Source organism: Canis aureus, chromosome 9, assembly GCF_053574225.1.
Source record: "Canis aureus isolate CA01 chromosome 9, VMU_Caureus_v.1.0, whole genome shotgun sequence".
In the NCBI taxonomy this organism is placed as follows: domain Eukaryota; kingdom Metazoa; phylum Chordata; class Mammalia; order Carnivora; family Canidae; genus Canis; species Canis aureus.
In genome coordinates, this window is record NC_135619.1 from 6664575 (window position 1) to 6680441 (window position 15867).

At 53.2% G+C, this 15867-nt stretch overlaps 2 protein-coding genes across 4 annotated transcripts in view; both read right to left on the reverse strand.

Moving 5' to 3' along the window:
- Positions 1 to 1665: 1665 nt before the first annotated feature.
- CEBPE (CCAAT enhancer binding protein epsilon) lies at positions 1666 to 3977 on the reverse strand. 2 transcript variants are annotated; one of them, XM_077908624.1, is made up of 3 exons: positions 3759 to 3977; positions 2801 to 3014; positions 1666 to 2215 (listed from the first exon to the last, which is right to left on the reverse strand). In XM_077908624.1, exons 1-3 carry the CDS (start codon positions 3845 to 3847, stop codon positions 1880 to 1882), a joined length of 639 nt encoding a protein of 212 aa, XP_077764750.1. In that variant the 5' UTR covers positions 3848 to 3977; the 3' UTR covers positions 1666 to 1879. The 2 variants fall into 2 exon arrangements, with proteins under 2 accessions (XP_077764750.1, XP_077764749.1); XM_077908623.1 differs by having other exon boundaries at positions 2801 to 3907.
- A 4751-nt stretch (positions 3978 to 8728) lies between these two features.
- Positions 8729 to 15867, reverse strand: part of SLC7A8 (solute carrier family 7 member 8) — a 49292-nt gene continuing 42153 nt past the window's right edge. For both annotated transcript variants that reach the window (XM_077908625.1, XM_077908626.1), the window contains 4 exons: positions 14508 to 14604; positions 13335 to 13484; positions 11353 to 11530; positions 8729 to 10868 (listed from right to left, as the gene is read on the reverse strand). In XM_077908625.1, coding sequence (XP_077764751.1) covers positions 10711 to 10868; positions 11353 to 11530; positions 13335 to 13484; positions 14508 to 14604 — 583 coding nt within the window. In that variant the 3' untranslated portion in view covers positions 8729 to 10710. The remainder of the gene's footprint in view (positions 10869 to 11352; positions 11531 to 13334; positions 13485 to 14507; positions 14605 to 15867) is intronic.

Consider the following 15867-nt stretch of genomic DNA (forward strand, 5'->3'; position numbering starts at 1 on the left):
GGCAAGGGTGGGAGACAGAGTGGAGACTGGGAGGACCCTGTCTCTCTCCCTGTCTCAGAAAGCTATTCCTTGAGGGGCGCCTGGGTGGCTCAGTGGTTGAACATCTGCCTTGGGCCCAGGGTGTGATCCTGAGGTCCCGGGATCAAGTCCCACATCGGGCTCCCTGCATGGAGCCTGCTTCTCCCTCTGCCTGTGTCTCTGCCTCTCTCTGTGTTTCTCATGAATAAGTAAATAAAATACTTTTTTTAAAAAGGAAGTTATTCCTTGATATCTAACTCAGGCTTTCTCAGAGGGAGGCCTACAAAATCCTCAGTGGTCAAAGAGAGACTAGCGTGTCCTGTGGCTCACGTCTCCGGCTCTGTCTACCGTCCCTGGTCCCTGGTTACTTACTGAATGGGACTGTCAGGCCCGCCCGGTGCTGTGTGCCTCTGTGGGAAGGCTGTGAGCATGGAGTAGAGCCAGGTGCCATGTGCTGATGCAGCAAAGGGATTGAGAAGCTTCAGGAGAACGTCTCTTATCCCCTCTGGCCCTCAGCTGCTTTATCTGTAAGATGCGGCTCACACTATCTTGTTCGTCTGAGGCCAAAGCCCACCAGATGATCCTCTGAGGTCTCTTCCAGCACTTCTTAAGATCTGTGATTTTTTTGGAGCTATTTGGCTCTGCCTCTAAACAACCATGTGACTCTGGCTAAGTCCCTTTCTCCCCTTGAGATCTCAGTTTCCTCACCTGCAAAACGAGAAGTTTAGGTGAGATCCTGAGGTCCTTTCCGTGCCAGCAAAACGGAATAATGACGAATATTCATCTTACTATGTGCCAGGCCACGTTTGTGTATGTACATAACCACACTGTGAGGTGGGTCCTGATGCTACCCCCATGGTGCAGACAGAGAAACTGAGGCACAGAGAGAGGTAACTGGTTTGGGTCACACAAATAGTAAAACCTGGTGGGAGATGCAGAAGGAGGCTCTTGGGCTGGAGCTCTATGAAAGAGAAAACACTTAGCATGAGGGGTTTCACTGGCAGAAGTGGACTGTTCTCATTATCAACTTTCTCTTATACAAACAGGTCTCAAGGCCTATCCCACTGGAGTCCTCCCCCAAGCAAGTGCTATGGGGGAACCCCAGCCCCAGTGAATGAGGGACAATGAGGAAGCCACTAGAGGATGTCAGCCTGGTGGCCTCAAGTTGTAGAACTTGAGAGAAGGGGTTGAGTCCCGGATTCAGAACTAGGGGACCATAAGTATGGCAGAGCCATCTGGAAGCTGACAGGAGCTTCCAGACCTATATTACAAGGTGCTGGGGTTCTCAGGCCTAGGCATAAGGGACTGGGTGGTGCTGGGATCTCCCCACAAGCCACAGAACTCTGTCAGGGAAGTATCCAGAGACTGCTCCAGGTCCTGTGGGGTTGCAGGCATGGGGTATCTTCATTATCCGGACGGGTGGAGTGGGTTGGGGTAGGGGCAGGGGGAGAGAGGAGCAGAGTGGCAGACGCTTTGCCCGACCATGCGATGTGCTGGGGCAGTGTGTCTACGTTCTTGGGCATTCATTTAAACGGGCATGAAACCAAGAGGTAGCAGACCCAGCCTGTGCATTCTCCACCCTTGAAGCCCCCATGCCACACACGCACCCCCCTCCCCTGCCACCCCCAGGCCCAGTGTCCAGGCCCATTGCTGAGTCATAGTGCAATTTTATTCAGCTACAGAATCATTATGCTGGCATCTGTCCTCTCCCCGGCCACCCGCTGCCAGTTGTCCATGGTCTCTGTGTTAGGCTTGGCCCGTGAGGGGCTCTAGGGCCTCAGCAGGGCAGGATCCCAGGGTCAGGCTGGGCCAGGGGGGCGGGGTGGGGTGGGGGGCTGGTGTCACAGTCTGCCAGCCGGGCTCAGTTGCAGGCCCCCACGCCCTTGATGAGGTTGGCAGCCTCAGGGATCTGGCGGAAGAGGTTTCGGAGGGTGTCCAGCTCCTGGGTCAGCTGCTCCACACGACTGCGGAGGCGCTCATTCTCCGCCATGTACTCCAGCACCTTCTGCTGTGTCTCCAGGATGCGCCTCTTGGCCTTGTCCCGGCTCTTGCGCACGGCGATGTTATTTCTCTCCCGCCGCAGCCGGTATTCCAGGCTGTCCTTGTTCACCGCCTTCTTGCCTTTGTGTGAGGGGCCAGCCGGGGATGGTGCCTTGAGGAGGGGGCTGCAGGGGGGTGCGGCGGCGGCCACAGGGGCCTGGAGGGGAAGGCACAAAGGGACCGCAGGTGAGAGCTGGCCAGGCAGCGGAGTGGAGGCCGGGCGGGAATCCCAGCAGCCCGAGCACACTTGGGCATCGAAGAGATATGGGATCCAGAGCCAGCTGTTGGCTCTCAGGGAATGCCCAGCCGCGTGTAGAGGGTCCCCCTCTCTGACCAAAACTCCCCTTCATGTTCCCACATGGTCTGAGAACCACTTTCCTTCAATCTATCTTGAGTCCCTAGTCCTACAATCTGCAGGCATTTCCTCTTCTAGAAGCAGGTGGCAAAGAGACGGGAGGAAGGGGCTTGATGGGCAGCAGAGAAGCTGGTGGGACCTGAGGTCAGGGCAGGTCGGCTGGCCACAGGGCCTGCAGGACACTCCGGGATTCAGCCACGCGCTGGGGTTCATTTCAGGAGGAGAGTGCCTTCACAGGGAGGCGCAGAGGGTTTGGGGGTGGGTTGGTCTCACAGAGCAACATCACACAGGGACCTGTTAGCATCGGTGGGAGCGCAGGGTCCCCCACCAGCACTGGGCCTCCCTCCAGCCTCCGGGGGGCGGGGACGAGATTTGACCTGCTCTTACCTTGAGGACGCGCAGGGGCTGGCTGGGTGCTGCCAGGGCTGGGGGCAGGTGCATGGCCGTCTGCCCACAGTGTGCCACTTGGTACTGCAGAGGATTGTAGCCACCACGGCTGGCCCCTCGGCTGCCCTCTGGCCCCCGGGGCTCCTCCTTCACGGCCACAGCCCTGGGGTCGTAGCTCCCTGGGCTGCTGTAGATGCCAGGCCCCAGCGCCTTCCTGTCAGGGCCGAAGGTATGTGGGGGGTAGGCGAAGGGCCGAGGGTCAGGCGGCAGGTAGTGGGGGAAGGCAGGGGTTCCGGGTCCCTTAAGGCCTCGGGCCTCAGGTGCCGGCTTCACCGCGAAGAGGTCAGAGAGGAGCTGCTCCTCCCCAGACTCAATGTAGGCAGAGAGGTCGATGGAGGCCTCATGCTCACACATGTCCCCCAGCTCCCCAGGCCCCGCTCGGCCCCCTGAGAACTCGAGTGGCTGCTGGCCAGCCCGGGGCTCACACTCATAGTAGGTCCCGTGGGACATGGCCGGCCCGCCCCCTCTGCTCCCCGCCCCTGCCGCCCTGCTCTTGGGGCACCCTCTGGGATGCTCTGTCTGCCCTCTCCCTAACTCCCCCTGCCCTAGATCTGCCCTAGATCTGCCCTCTCCTCTGTCACCCACTCCTGCGTGGCCTCTCTTCTCCCTCCTCTGCTGTTTGCTTTTCCTTCCTCTGTAGTCAATGTCTCTTTTCTCTTCCCTTTTTTTCCCCTCTCTCTCTCTGGGGTGACTCAGGGAGGGGCAGGGTGCACCCCGGAGGGAGGGATGCGGGGGCTTAGAGAAATGGGGCCCCTGGCCTATGTAGCCTTTGGGAGAGCTCTTTGGTCGGGGTCCAAGCCAGGGCTCTGAGATGCCTGGGAGCCGATGCTTCTGGGGATGCCTCCCCCCACCCCCTCTTGAGTCCAGGGGATTCCAGAGTCCTCGCTGAGGGCAACACCTCTCTCTGAATGTCCTTCTCCCTCCGACTTCCGAAAAGTTCTGTGCAGAATGAGGTGCCAAGTCAGAATGAACAGAGAAAACCTTCATCCAGTGCCGACCCCCAGCCTGAGTTGAACTCCTCCCTCGGCACGCCTCCCTCTCGGTTCCCCCAAGGCTGAGCTCCACCTACCCCGGGGGGGCAGTCAGTTCCTTCTGTAGCCCCACCCCCAGGGCATTCTTTTGGGTGCAGGCCAGAGGGCGCTGTTGGAGGGGGTTCTAGTGATAGGTTCTGGGACCAAGCCCTACGTGGGGCCCTGTGGTGCAAAGCACGCTTGTTTGCTGCGTTTTCGTGCAGGGTCTGCCAAACCCAAACCCTCTTGTGCTCTAGCCCTGGGTGGCCCTCGAAGCCTGGCGCTGTTGCTGATTGCCAAGGCTTGGCTGAGGCACCTGCTCAGGACTCGGCCCCGCGCCCCAGGCCAGGCCGGCTGCGGCCCTAGGAGCCGACAGCTGCACCCCTCTGGTGGCTCCCGCGGCCTCTCGTCCAACTGCTCTGCGCGGCCAGAGCCTCAGGCTGGCACCTGCCCCTGCGCTGGCTGGTCCCGGGGCTCTGCCTTGTTTCCTGTGCCTCAGGCTGCAGGGCTCCAGCGCTCACTGCAGCTCGGTTTGCTGTCTTTCCTTCTGCATGGCCGTTCTCTGACCTCGATGCGTGTCTCTCAGGCCCACTTCCTCTTGTGAGGCTTGAGAAGCCTTCTGTTTTGTCATCGTCTCTTCCTGGGACTGTTTCAGGGTCTCCAGGAGAAGCCTGTGCTCCACGCCTCTGATCTCATGCTCAGCCCCTTCTCAGACCTTCCCTTTTCTTTCTCCTCTGGGAACTGCCCACTATCTCCTGTTAGAGGCGCTGCTCTGGCTCTGTTTTTACTTGTAGACCGTCACCTACAAAGGGGACGATAGGTCCGGAAAAGCAAAGGACACAGAAACGAGCTGCTGGCTCTTTTATCACGAGCAAATGCTGTGAGTAGCCGGTGGAGGCCAGGAGGTTTAATAAGTAGGGTTCACCAAGGCCCAGGCCACAGTGGCGATATGTGTGGCGTTGGACGCTAAAATAAAGTCTGCAGATGTAAACTGCCCTCACCTTGGGCCAGTTACCCCTCTAGTTAGCTTCTCCCTCCCTCCTCACCACCCCAGCTACCCCAGGAGCCTTCTGTGCACAACTGGAGATGCTCTCTCCCAAAGCCCTGACCTGACATGGGGAGACCTGTGTGCATCCTGGAGACACATCTCAGGGCCCAGATGAGGAGGTTTCTGTCTCATCTCCGTTTCAAAGGACCTTGCGTCAAACGGGTACCAGAGCTGAACGACTTCGGTTTGGCAGGAGTGCCTCCGGTGACCTCCAGGCGGCAGTATGGGTCCAGAATTCGGGACTTGAGGGGCTGCTGCGGTCTGGCAGCAGGTGGGCGGCAGGGGGCAGCCTTCCACAGCCCCGGCGAGGGCAGGCCCCTGCTGGGCCTCCAGGAGGAGGAAGGGGAATCCTGGCGGGGTGGGGGCTTGCAGTGCAGTTACTCGGGGTGTGGGCGAGCTGAGAAGACAGGCCAGGGCCCTGTCTCAACGCAGAGAAATTCTAGCCCTCTCCGATTCTGAAGGAATGATGATGGTTAAGGCCTGGCATTTTCTGGGGTTATACTTTTTTGGTCATTGAAGCATTCACTTTTCCATGCTGACCGTTTCTCTGTGAGTTATAACAGCAGGAAGACCGAGGGCATTTTATCTTCGCCTTATAAAAGAGGGGAAACAAGGCCGAGAGGCTGAACCCCAGGCCCAAGGTCATACAAGGACGCAGCACTGATGTGGAGTGGGGGTGACGACAGGGCAGAGGGCTAATGAAACCCCCAGGCAAGAAGGGACAGGGAAAGGGGGAGCTGTGTGTGACTCACAGAGCCCTGTTTGCCCTCAGTCAGCTGCCGGGGGTGCGGGTGGTGGGGAGACTGCGTCAGTAGCCCGGGGACTGGGTACTGGGCGCTGGGCACTGGAGGAAGCAGGGAAGTGTGCAAACAGAGCCGCAGGAAATGAGAAAGGCTGGGGAGATAAAGGATCTCGGGGCCCTCACCTCCCAGGCTGGTGGCTGACTGACGTTGCTGGAGAACTGACATCATGTTTCCCAGTAACCGAGGGGTTTGGAGGGGGCAGGCGGCCTTCTGGATGTCTGGGCGGGGGAGGTGGGGAACTGGACAGGAACAGGGTTGGGAGGGCAGTGCCAGACAAGAGCTGGGGGTTGGGGGGGTTCTTGGGTTCTGTGGAGTTGCTCAGGAGTGGAAAGCAGCCCTTCCTGGTCAGCGGGGTCATTTTCTCCTTGCTGCTTTGGTTGCTGTTTTCCTTAATGGAAACAATGCATGTGTATTACCTTAGTGACTCTAACTCAGTTTAAAGGTCACCCTCTTCACCAGGTCCTTCCAGCAAGGAGGCAGCCAAGCGTGGTGGTGGTGGTGGTGTCACAGAGACCTGGGCCTAAATCCTGCCTCTGTCACTTCTCAGTTTGCTGACCCCGGGCAAGTTACTTATCTTACTTGTAAAATGGCAGTAGTAATATCTACTTTGTTGGATTGTTTAATTAAATTTTAGGGGGGAATGCCTGGGTGGCTCAGTGGTTGAGGGTCTGCCTTCAGCTCAGGTCATGATGGAGGGGTCCTGGGATGGAGTCCCGCATCAGGCCTGCTTCTCCCTCTGCCTGTGTCTCTTCCTCCCTCTGTGTGTCTCTCATGAATAAATAAATAAAATCTTTTAAAGAACCAAAAACTTTTCTTTAAGATTGTATTTATTTGTGTGTGTGTGAGAGAGAGAGAGAGAGAGAGCACAAGCAGAGTTAGGGGCAGAGGGAGAAGCAGACACCCTGGGGAGCAGGGAGCCCCCTGTGGAGGCTCTGGGATCATGACCCAGGCCAAGGCAGATGCTCAACCAGCCAAGCCATTCAGGCTCCCCTTTAATTAAACTTTGAATGAGAAAATGCATAGAGAGCAACTGGTCTCAGTGAGTGCTCAGTCTTTTTCTGCCCTTCCTCTGACCACCCCCTGTGGTTTTTCTGGGTGTTTTAAACAGACACACTATCTGTAGCCTCACCTGATGCCTCAATTTGACAGGCATTTTTGGGCACATAGGTACCAGGCCCTGGGCAGGCACTGGGGACCTGGAAGATTCAGCTCCTGCCTGCAACAGCTCCCGCGGAGCCGGCAGTCAGCAGGGCCCTAAAGTGCACACGTATGTGCCAGGCACGTCCTTGCCTTCTTTTCCTTGTGGGCTCCTCGAGGGTAAGGTCAGATGCATTTTTTGGACCCCTTCAGCTGTAGTGACCATATTGCCCAAATTAAAATTAAGGGAAGGTGGATTGCCAAGTATGAGTATTTTTATGGAGACCATGGAACAAAGTATTTGGCGTCTGTGCTGACTTGGAAAACTCAGGGATAATTTGCTATTCTCACGGCACATAGCAAACTCCTTGGACACAACGGTCATCAGGTGTGTTGTGTGACTAACAAATGAAAGCTTAGGGAACCACAATTTCAGTGATCTCCAAATTTCCTAAGGTCTGAGCATCTGAATTCCTACCATTAAAGTGGCTGACAGGGTTAAGACAGGGTAAAAAATAAATGCACATTGTCCTGGGAGAGACCCACATTTGCCCATTGACCAGGTTAAAAAGATCAGCACGTGTCACTTTATGGGGGAGTGGGGAGCTCCTGCTGGTGGTGGCGGATAGGAGGAACAAGTGTCTCCACAGTGTGAGAAGGCACTAGAGAGGGCAATGGGGCAACATGGAGAATATGCTGGCAGCCCATGGAAAGGAAAAGTGTGTGTAGTGGGGAAGAGGGGGTTCAAAAGGGTGGATTTGAGACCTGGAGAACAGCCTCTTGCATAAGACTAGCCTCTGCTTGGTTTTGATTAGGTTCAATCCTCCCCCCCCCTTTTCTTTTTTAAGAAAGTGCTAAATAGGTTAAGTGACTTGCCCAAGGACACACAGCTGTTTAGTGGCTGCTGACCTGGAAATTAGAGCCAAGCCTCTGTGCCCCTGTGACTGGCACGCCTCCGGCCTCTAGAAGAATGCCAGCCACAGATGAGGAGTGTTGGGGCTGGCCCGGGACTGGGAGTGGAGGCGTCTTGTCTGCCTGTGTCCTCACGTATCCCAGATGGTGGAGGATGATGTCATAACACCCCCCCCCCCCCGCCCATGTCTGTCAGAAGTGCTGTCTCTGGAGTACTGCCACCCCAGGTCAGGCAACAGGGAGACCTGCCCACAAAGGAGGCACTCCAAGCAAGGACTGGGTCTAATCCCATCAACTTCCTCCAGCAATTAACCCTAAATCACCAGCAGATGTGTCCCTACTGTACCTGTTCCTTTGTCCTCACTCAACAGCCTTCCTAGTCCTTGACTAGACACGTTTCTCTCATTCGATTCCATGCAGCTGAGGGGACTCCGCCTCACCTCCTAATCCCTCCTGTCAAACCCCTTGGGTCTGGCTGGGTGCTTTCCTAAGTCCCCCTGGCATCTCTCCACAGGCTCAGCCTGTCCCTTCCTTTCCTACTTGGTGCCAGCTGCCCCAGGGCCAGAAGTCTTTGCCGAGCAGTTCTGGAGCCACTCTGCCTCTGCCTCCCCCCACTCAGCTCGGTGCTGTCCTCCACCTTCCCACCTGTGCAGTAACGCGGTTCTTCTCCCTAGCTAGTTTCCAGGCTCTCAATGCAGTGCACAGAGCAGGAACTTACTTAACACTTTGTGACTTCACTGAAGAAATGAGAGGTAGTTAAAAAACAAAAACCAACTCCTCCCCCCAAAACCTGAGAGATAGATCTTTGAATGTGCTGGCACCGGGTCCCTGGGACAGAGCAAGGGCTTTTGGGAATGTCATCCTGGAAGGAACCTGGCAACCAGAGACCTCCTGATGAAGATAGGAAATGCCTGGGGACTCTGTCTCAGAAGACCATTGAATTGTCACCACCACCACCTTCATTTCCATTTAAAATTTTATTACATCAAAAGAAAAAAAAAAAAAAAACAAACCCTCCACAAAACAAACTCTAACTCTGAACCAACTCAACAATGGAAGATTATTCTCCAGGTATAACTAATGCCTTCCCCATCCCAAACAACCTTACATTAAAAAATCCAAAAGAAATAAAAATGCCAGCTTCAAAAATATTTATCCAAAAAGTAAGGCATTCACTTTATGAAACAAACAGACAAATAAACCCCAACAATTGAAGGAGGGATGGAGGTTGGAGGAATGAGAAGAGGGAACAAGAGGATGGTCCCCTGACCCGCCAGGGGCCAGCCCCAGCCCACCTGGGGTCCACTCAGAAGGGACCAGAACTCAAACTAAACCTGACATCTCACCAACCTTGGGGGGGTAGGGGTGTCAGGCAGGTGAGGAGGGAAGCTGGGAGAGCCAAGCAAGCCAGGAGGATTCCCCACATATTCTAGTCTAAGCAGATAGTACGTGGAGGTAGGGAAGGGGGGACTCCTGCTTAGCACAGCAGGTATGGCAGGGAGGCTGCAAGGCCCAGGGTAAACACAGTGGCCTTCCTCTGGAGGGCAGGGAAAGGCACCCTCTGCCCACAGGATGGCCAGAAGTCCATATACCAAAGAAAACGTGTCTCCAAGATGGGTACCTTCAGCCACTGCCCTTTCATCCTGCGTGGGAGGCTGTCTGAAGACAGGGGGGCAGCGGTGGGACCAGAAAGGGGGGTGTTGGGGTTGGGGGAGGAAGAAGGAACTGGCCTTCAGAAGACACTCCCTCCCCAGTCTCCGAGGTTAGGGGATGGGCACTTCTGGGAGGTGGGTGAGAAAGCACCCTCCATTCCAGGAAGGTTTTTCATACCAAGTCTGTCCTGAGGGCTAGAAATCAGGGAGTATTTTTAGGTCCAGTTCTTGGATGGGAGGCGATTTAAGGCTGATTTGGCTTGGCTTTCGGGCCTGAAGGGCTGAGGGAGCCCTCACACCGGTTGGTCCCACAGCCAAGCCGGAGAGGAGGGTGAGGGCATGATGGGGGTGCTGGCAGTGCTGGCTCCATGGGGGTATGTTGGGGGTGTAGCTGCAGGGGTAATGGAGTGACCGCTCCTCGGTGGAGCAGGGAGGGAGGAGGAGCTGAGCAGCTTTGCCATTAGGAGAGAAATGTCCACTACATTGAAAATAAGAAGACTTTCTGGCTTCAAGAAGCTTTGGCACCGAGTGGGGGTCAGGATGCAGGAGAGAGGGGCAGGGCTGGGTTTCTGCAATCTGAGCCTTTCCCAATCTGTTCCACAGGCCTGGCTTGGGGCTAGGAGGAGGGGGCAGTTCTCCTGCTCATTGGTCCATAGCTCAGTAGGGAGGTGGTGTCCTGACAGGAACCTTGCTCTGGACAGGGAGCCCAAGCTGGGGTGGGGGTATGTTACCATGAGGAGGGGGAGAGGAGAGGGTGAGAGGGAAGTATCGCTCTGATTTCTTGGGTCCCTAGTGAAGGGAGGGTGATATAGCTCTCTCCAGCTGACCTTTAATGATGACAGATTTGCTTGAGTCTGTCCCTCCCCAACTGATTCACTGTTGTTCTGTTCCAGTTCTCTGAGCAGAGGCCTCTGTTGGGCTCAGGAATGGTGTGGGGGGAAGGCAGTATTGAACTGGGCTCCCAAGGATGCAAGTGGAGGAGTGCGGAAGGCCCTGTAGGGTACCCCCAGCAGCTCCACACTTCTCCCACTGCTTAGAGCAGCCCTAGTGAGGGTGTTGGATACAGGCCCTGGTGCTGAGAGGCTGGTTCTTTGGGTACAAATGTCAATGTCTTTGTTTATAGTTTCTTATCACACACACCCAGGTCCTGCCCCTGCTTGACAGAAGCAGAGGTGTGTGTGTGTGTGTGTGTGTGTGTGTGTGTGTGTGTGCTGGGGGGACCTAGGCAGGAAAGGAGGGGAAGAGGGAGTGTAGGAGGGAGGAGCCAGCTGAGAGGGGATGGCAGTCCTCAAGGCTGGGGCTGCTCCTTGTCCTTGGAGGCAGTGGGTTGGTAGATGGGCTGCCGCTGCTCCTCTGTGTCCTCATTCGTTTCCTCTGTCCTCGAGCCCGCATCCATCTCGGGGTACACAGCCACACACATCTTCTGGCTCACCAGGGTTAGCGACTCTATGGGAGGTTACCCAACAGGTCAGTGCTGAGCATCCCACTGACCCGGCCAAGCAGACCTCAAGGCCCCACTCTGCTCCCCTATGCCAGGTGCTGCCTCAGTAGGGCTCCCAGTGTCCTCAGGAGACTCCTATTCCAGGAGACAGTCACCTTGTCTCCTCCTGGGTCTCCAGGCAGCCAGCAGACTGCCCTAGTCTCCCACCTTCCCTAAGCCTGGGCACCACCAGTTCGAGGCTCCCCACTGGCCTCTACTCAGAACAGCTCCTGCAGAATGGCTGTCAGGTTGCCTATGCCTCCAAGACTAGGGTCTGTGTGCAAACACCAGCAGTTCTCCTCTCCTCAGAAGTCTCTTGGGAAGGCACCCACCCTTTCCTGCTTCATCTTCTTCTCCAGAGCTCTGTGCACTAAGCCTAAGCCTCCTAGACCAAGAGACCTAACCCAGATGAGGAGATCTTCTAGCTACCCGGCGCCTTTAACAACTCACCAATGAAGTTATTGAAACACTTGGGCTTGTGTTGCCAGTAAACACCCAGGAAATAGACAGGCACTCCCGTCAGCATGATGGCCAGGCCAGTGCCACACACCACGGGCTCCGACCACAGGCTAAAGATCAGCAGGAAGGCCCAGAACAGCAAGTAGATGATGGGGAACAGCAGGTTGATCTGTGGAGCAGACGTGCTATTAGCTATGTGGACTCTGTGGCTCGCCAGGATCAGGGAATCCTCCTTCTTTTCAATCCACAGGGAAGTACCTTTGAGGGCAAAGGCTGGGCTTCACTCAGCTCTGTGGCTCCCACACCCTAAGCCCTGATAAATCAAGTGCTATGTCAATAAATATTGGTAAACTTAGGTACTGGGACAGTAGAGGAGGGGCAAACTAGGGAGGGAATGATCCTCACTGCCCATCTCTTTTCTCCTGGGCAGACTCAAACAAGGCCTTATCATCTATGCCTCTGCCAGGGAAGCCCATGGGGACCGATATCCTGATATATATATACTGAGGACCTAAAGTGGAGGAAAGGTGGAGAAATGAGTGAGGGGCAAGAAGGAAGTGGCCTGGGTCTATCAGGCTCCTTCCCCTTTCCTGGTTCTAGGTAGGGCTCTCATCTGGGCACCACATGGCAAATGTCCATTTTTCTTGCCAGGACCAGTCTCAATGTTTTTCTCTCAAGCAATCTGAGATGATGAGTCTGCCAAGCTCTGAGAAGGCAGGAAACCTACCATAGTATAAGGTAGTCTGGGGCCTTGATTTTATTCAGAAAGAAGCATTAGCTCTATGGGCTTGTTGGCAATCTTGTTGGCCACAGGTGGGAGTTACCAGTAGAGTCTTCTTCAAGACTCTAGATTCAGCTGCCTTTCTCTTCCTTGTCATCTCCTCTCAGAGGGTATGCAAGGGTTGGGAGAGGGATGGGTTATCCTACCTTGTCATCCCTCTAGCAGGCTTTCTAAGAGTGGTAGGAAGGTGGTGGTGGAAAACAGATTTGGAGAGCTGGAATTCCTTAGCTAGAAGAATCTTCTGGAAGGATCTAGTCTCCTCTGTTTCCAGAATAGGATGTTTCAAATAGCTCAGGGCTGTACTCTAATTTGCAGGAGATCCTATAGCGCTCTTGCATATTTTGTTCTGAGCAATCCCGTTCATCGCCATCACATAGTTATCTCTTGCAGCCATCAGTAGGCTCACCAGGCACCCTACTACATATAGGGCCATAGCAGTTTAAAAAGGGAGGCTCAAAAAAAAATAAAAATAATAAAAATAAAAAGGGAGTCTCGTGGGGGGCTGCAGTGGGCTGGGAAGCTTCAAGGAAGAGTAGGAATATGAGGCCTATGTGGTCAAAGGTTCTAATTTGGATATAGGCAAATGGGAGAAGGAAACTCATTCTGGGATGGAGACATAGCTCAAGTGAACTCAGACACCTGGAGGGATGAAGAGGAGACTGGCTGTACCAGGGGGTTCAGGGAAATATTGGAAAGATAGGAAGCCTTGAAAAATCAACTGGAGTTCATAAGAGTCATAGAAAACAAAGGAACCACCTGATGAAAGTATCATTTAACCTAACTTATTCTTCCAGCTACAATTTGCTCTGGTTCTGTCTCCAGTGGAAAATGGAAATGGGGATGCCTGGGTGGCTCAGCGGTTGAGCGCCTGCCTTCAACTCAGGGCATGATCCCACGGTCCCGGGATCGAGTCCCACATCGGGCTCCCTGCGTGGAGCCTGCTTCTCCCTCTGCCTGTGTCTCTGCCTCTCTCTGTGTCTCTCGTGAGTAAATGAATAAAATCTTAAAAAAAGAAAATGGAAATTCCGTCCCCATTCATACATGGCCCTTGCTGTCCAAAGGGTCTGCTCCCATCATAGGGATGGTAGATCATATCTGTAGTCAGCAGCTGAGAACAAGCTGATTAAAAATCTCAGCTGCCGCTAGGACCAGTAGAGGAAGGGGAAGGGATCTCAAGGGGAGGTTCTCGCACCTTGATAGGGCGGGGGATATCAGGCTTCTTCCAGCGAAGAACTATCTGTCCAGCAATTGTGACTCCATAGAAGAGGTAGTTGATGAAGCCCACATAGTTGATGAGTGTGTACATGTCGCTGGTGACCAGCATCAGCAGGGTTGAGATGCACTGTGGGGAACGGGAGAAGCTCATCAGTGATCAGTAAGGTATTTGGATGCTGGTGGAGCTGTTTACAGGTCAGGGGACTGCCTCTAGGCAGATGATGCTATTTTATGATGACTGTCTCAAAATAGAGACTTTGCAGCCTCCCATAGTCACCCTGGCCATTGCTAACACCTTTAGTGCCAGGAAGTTCTTTCTCACTGTAGGAGTGATAATCAGGCACCCTTCACAGCTAACCAATCACGAAGGCCTTCGTCCTGTATCTAACATTCTGAAGCTCCCTCTAATGTACAATGAATGCACTTGATTCCTGAGAGTTCTATTGTCCTGATCTAACTGCTTCTCTGATGCACCAAAGTAATTTTCAATATTTTATTCAGGATCCAGAAAGAAAAAAAAAATTAAAAGACTCAGTGGGGACAAGTCTTCGCTTTTTCTTTTTACCCCCTAAATGATTCTACTTTGGACCATTCTATCTTTATTTCTTCCCTATTCCAAGTTTCCTTTTCTCCATTTTTAGTTGCCGGTCTTCCTTTTTTTATGATTTTTCTTATGTACCTGTAACGATGGATTTTTTCAGTGATGTTGCCAGAGAGACAGACAGGCAGAGACTCCTTGGGCATGAAGACTGATGGGAGGGGTGGGGGTATATGAGACTGGCCAGGAGTGGGGGCCCGAAGCTGCGACCCTGTGGTAACAGGTGCAGGGGAGAGCCAAGAGAGGAGGTTTCTTTCTGAGACCATACAGTTGTGAGACAGTCACCTCAGTCTGACCCAAAAAGATGGGAGAATGGAAATGAGCCAGGGTGAGAGCCTAAAGGTGTTTCAGGACTCAGGGTCTTTCCTTGTTATTTTTCTTGATATTCACACAGCCCATGTGTACCATCTGCCTGATTATCTAAGATTCAGTGAAACCTAGGAGTGGACTAGGAGGGTGACAGGGGTGTGCGTGGGAAATGTGAACTCCTAGCTTAGAGCAAGTGCAAAGAGGGAGGGTGTGGGTAGGCCTGGCAGGAGGAGAGGCCCTTACTGTGAAGAGCAGGGCTGGGATTGGGGTGCAGCGCTTCACGTGGATCATGGCCAACACGCTGGGAAGGTGGCCCTCTCTGGCTCCAGCAAAGAACAGCCTGGTAGAGAGAAAAGCAGGTCAGCCTGGGATGGCCCACAGACCACCCAAGGAAGCTCCCTCCCCAGCCCAGTCTCCCTTATCCATACCCATCTTCTGCTCACATAGGAGCATCTCCTCCACCCCAACCAGGTACCCACCTTCTCATGCACACTCCAGCCCACTTGTCACAGGACCCATGTTTATAAGTGCAGGTGCAGGCAAGCCAGAGGCAGCCAGTGAATAATGGATGGACTCTGGGTGCATGGAGACCCTAAGTATGGTCTGGGTCTCCTGGGGCTACTGATAATTGTGCCTTCAGTTTATAGGTCTCACAAGACCTTAGTCCCTTTAAAAATGGGCTTCCCCCATCCTCATGGGATATAGGTTCTTTGGTAGATGGGGACTGAACTGTCTGTCCATAGAAAGCCTTAAAAACAGTGATACTCTAGTCAGGAGGTAGTTGCCACTGCGGGGATGGAGAATGGAACCTGATGTGGGACTCGATTCCAGGACTCTGGGATCATGACCTGAGCTGAAGGCAGATGTTTAACCAACTGGTCCATGCATGTACCCTAAATATTTATATTCTTTTTTTTTAAAGATTTTATTTATTTATTCATGAAAGACAGAGAGAGAGAGAGAGAGCGCGCGCAAGAGGCAGAGACAGAGGCACAGGGAGAAGCAGGCTCCATGCAGGGAGCCTGGCATGGAACTCAATCCCAGGTCTCCAGGATCAGGGCCTGGGCTGAAGACAGCACTAAACCACTGAGCCACCCGGGCTGCCCCCGAAATTTATACTCTTAAGCTACTTTTTCTATTCCCATATAAGCCATCTAAAGGAAATAAATAGTTAGTGAAAGTTATATATAAAAGATCTTTTGATGATAAAATAAGATTGGAAATATCATAAATGCCCCAAAGTAAGAGATTGATTACATAAGTTATGATATATCTATAAAATGGGATATTTCACAGTCACAATAATGTTTTGAAAAAAAATCATCACCTGAGGACATGCTCACAATACAATGTCAAATGGTAAGAGCAAGATTGAAAACTGTATGATTCCATACAGTATGATTCTAATTAATTTAGAAATTATGGTCATATAAAAAGATACCAACTGATTATCTCTGGGTGATGGGGTTATGAGTAATTTTAATTTTCTTCCTTAGGCTTTATTAAAAAATTTAATTTCTAAAGTAGATATGAAATTTTTAGTTGGAATATAAATGATTTTTTTTACCCTTTTTAAAAATTAAACTTTTTTTGTGATAATTAC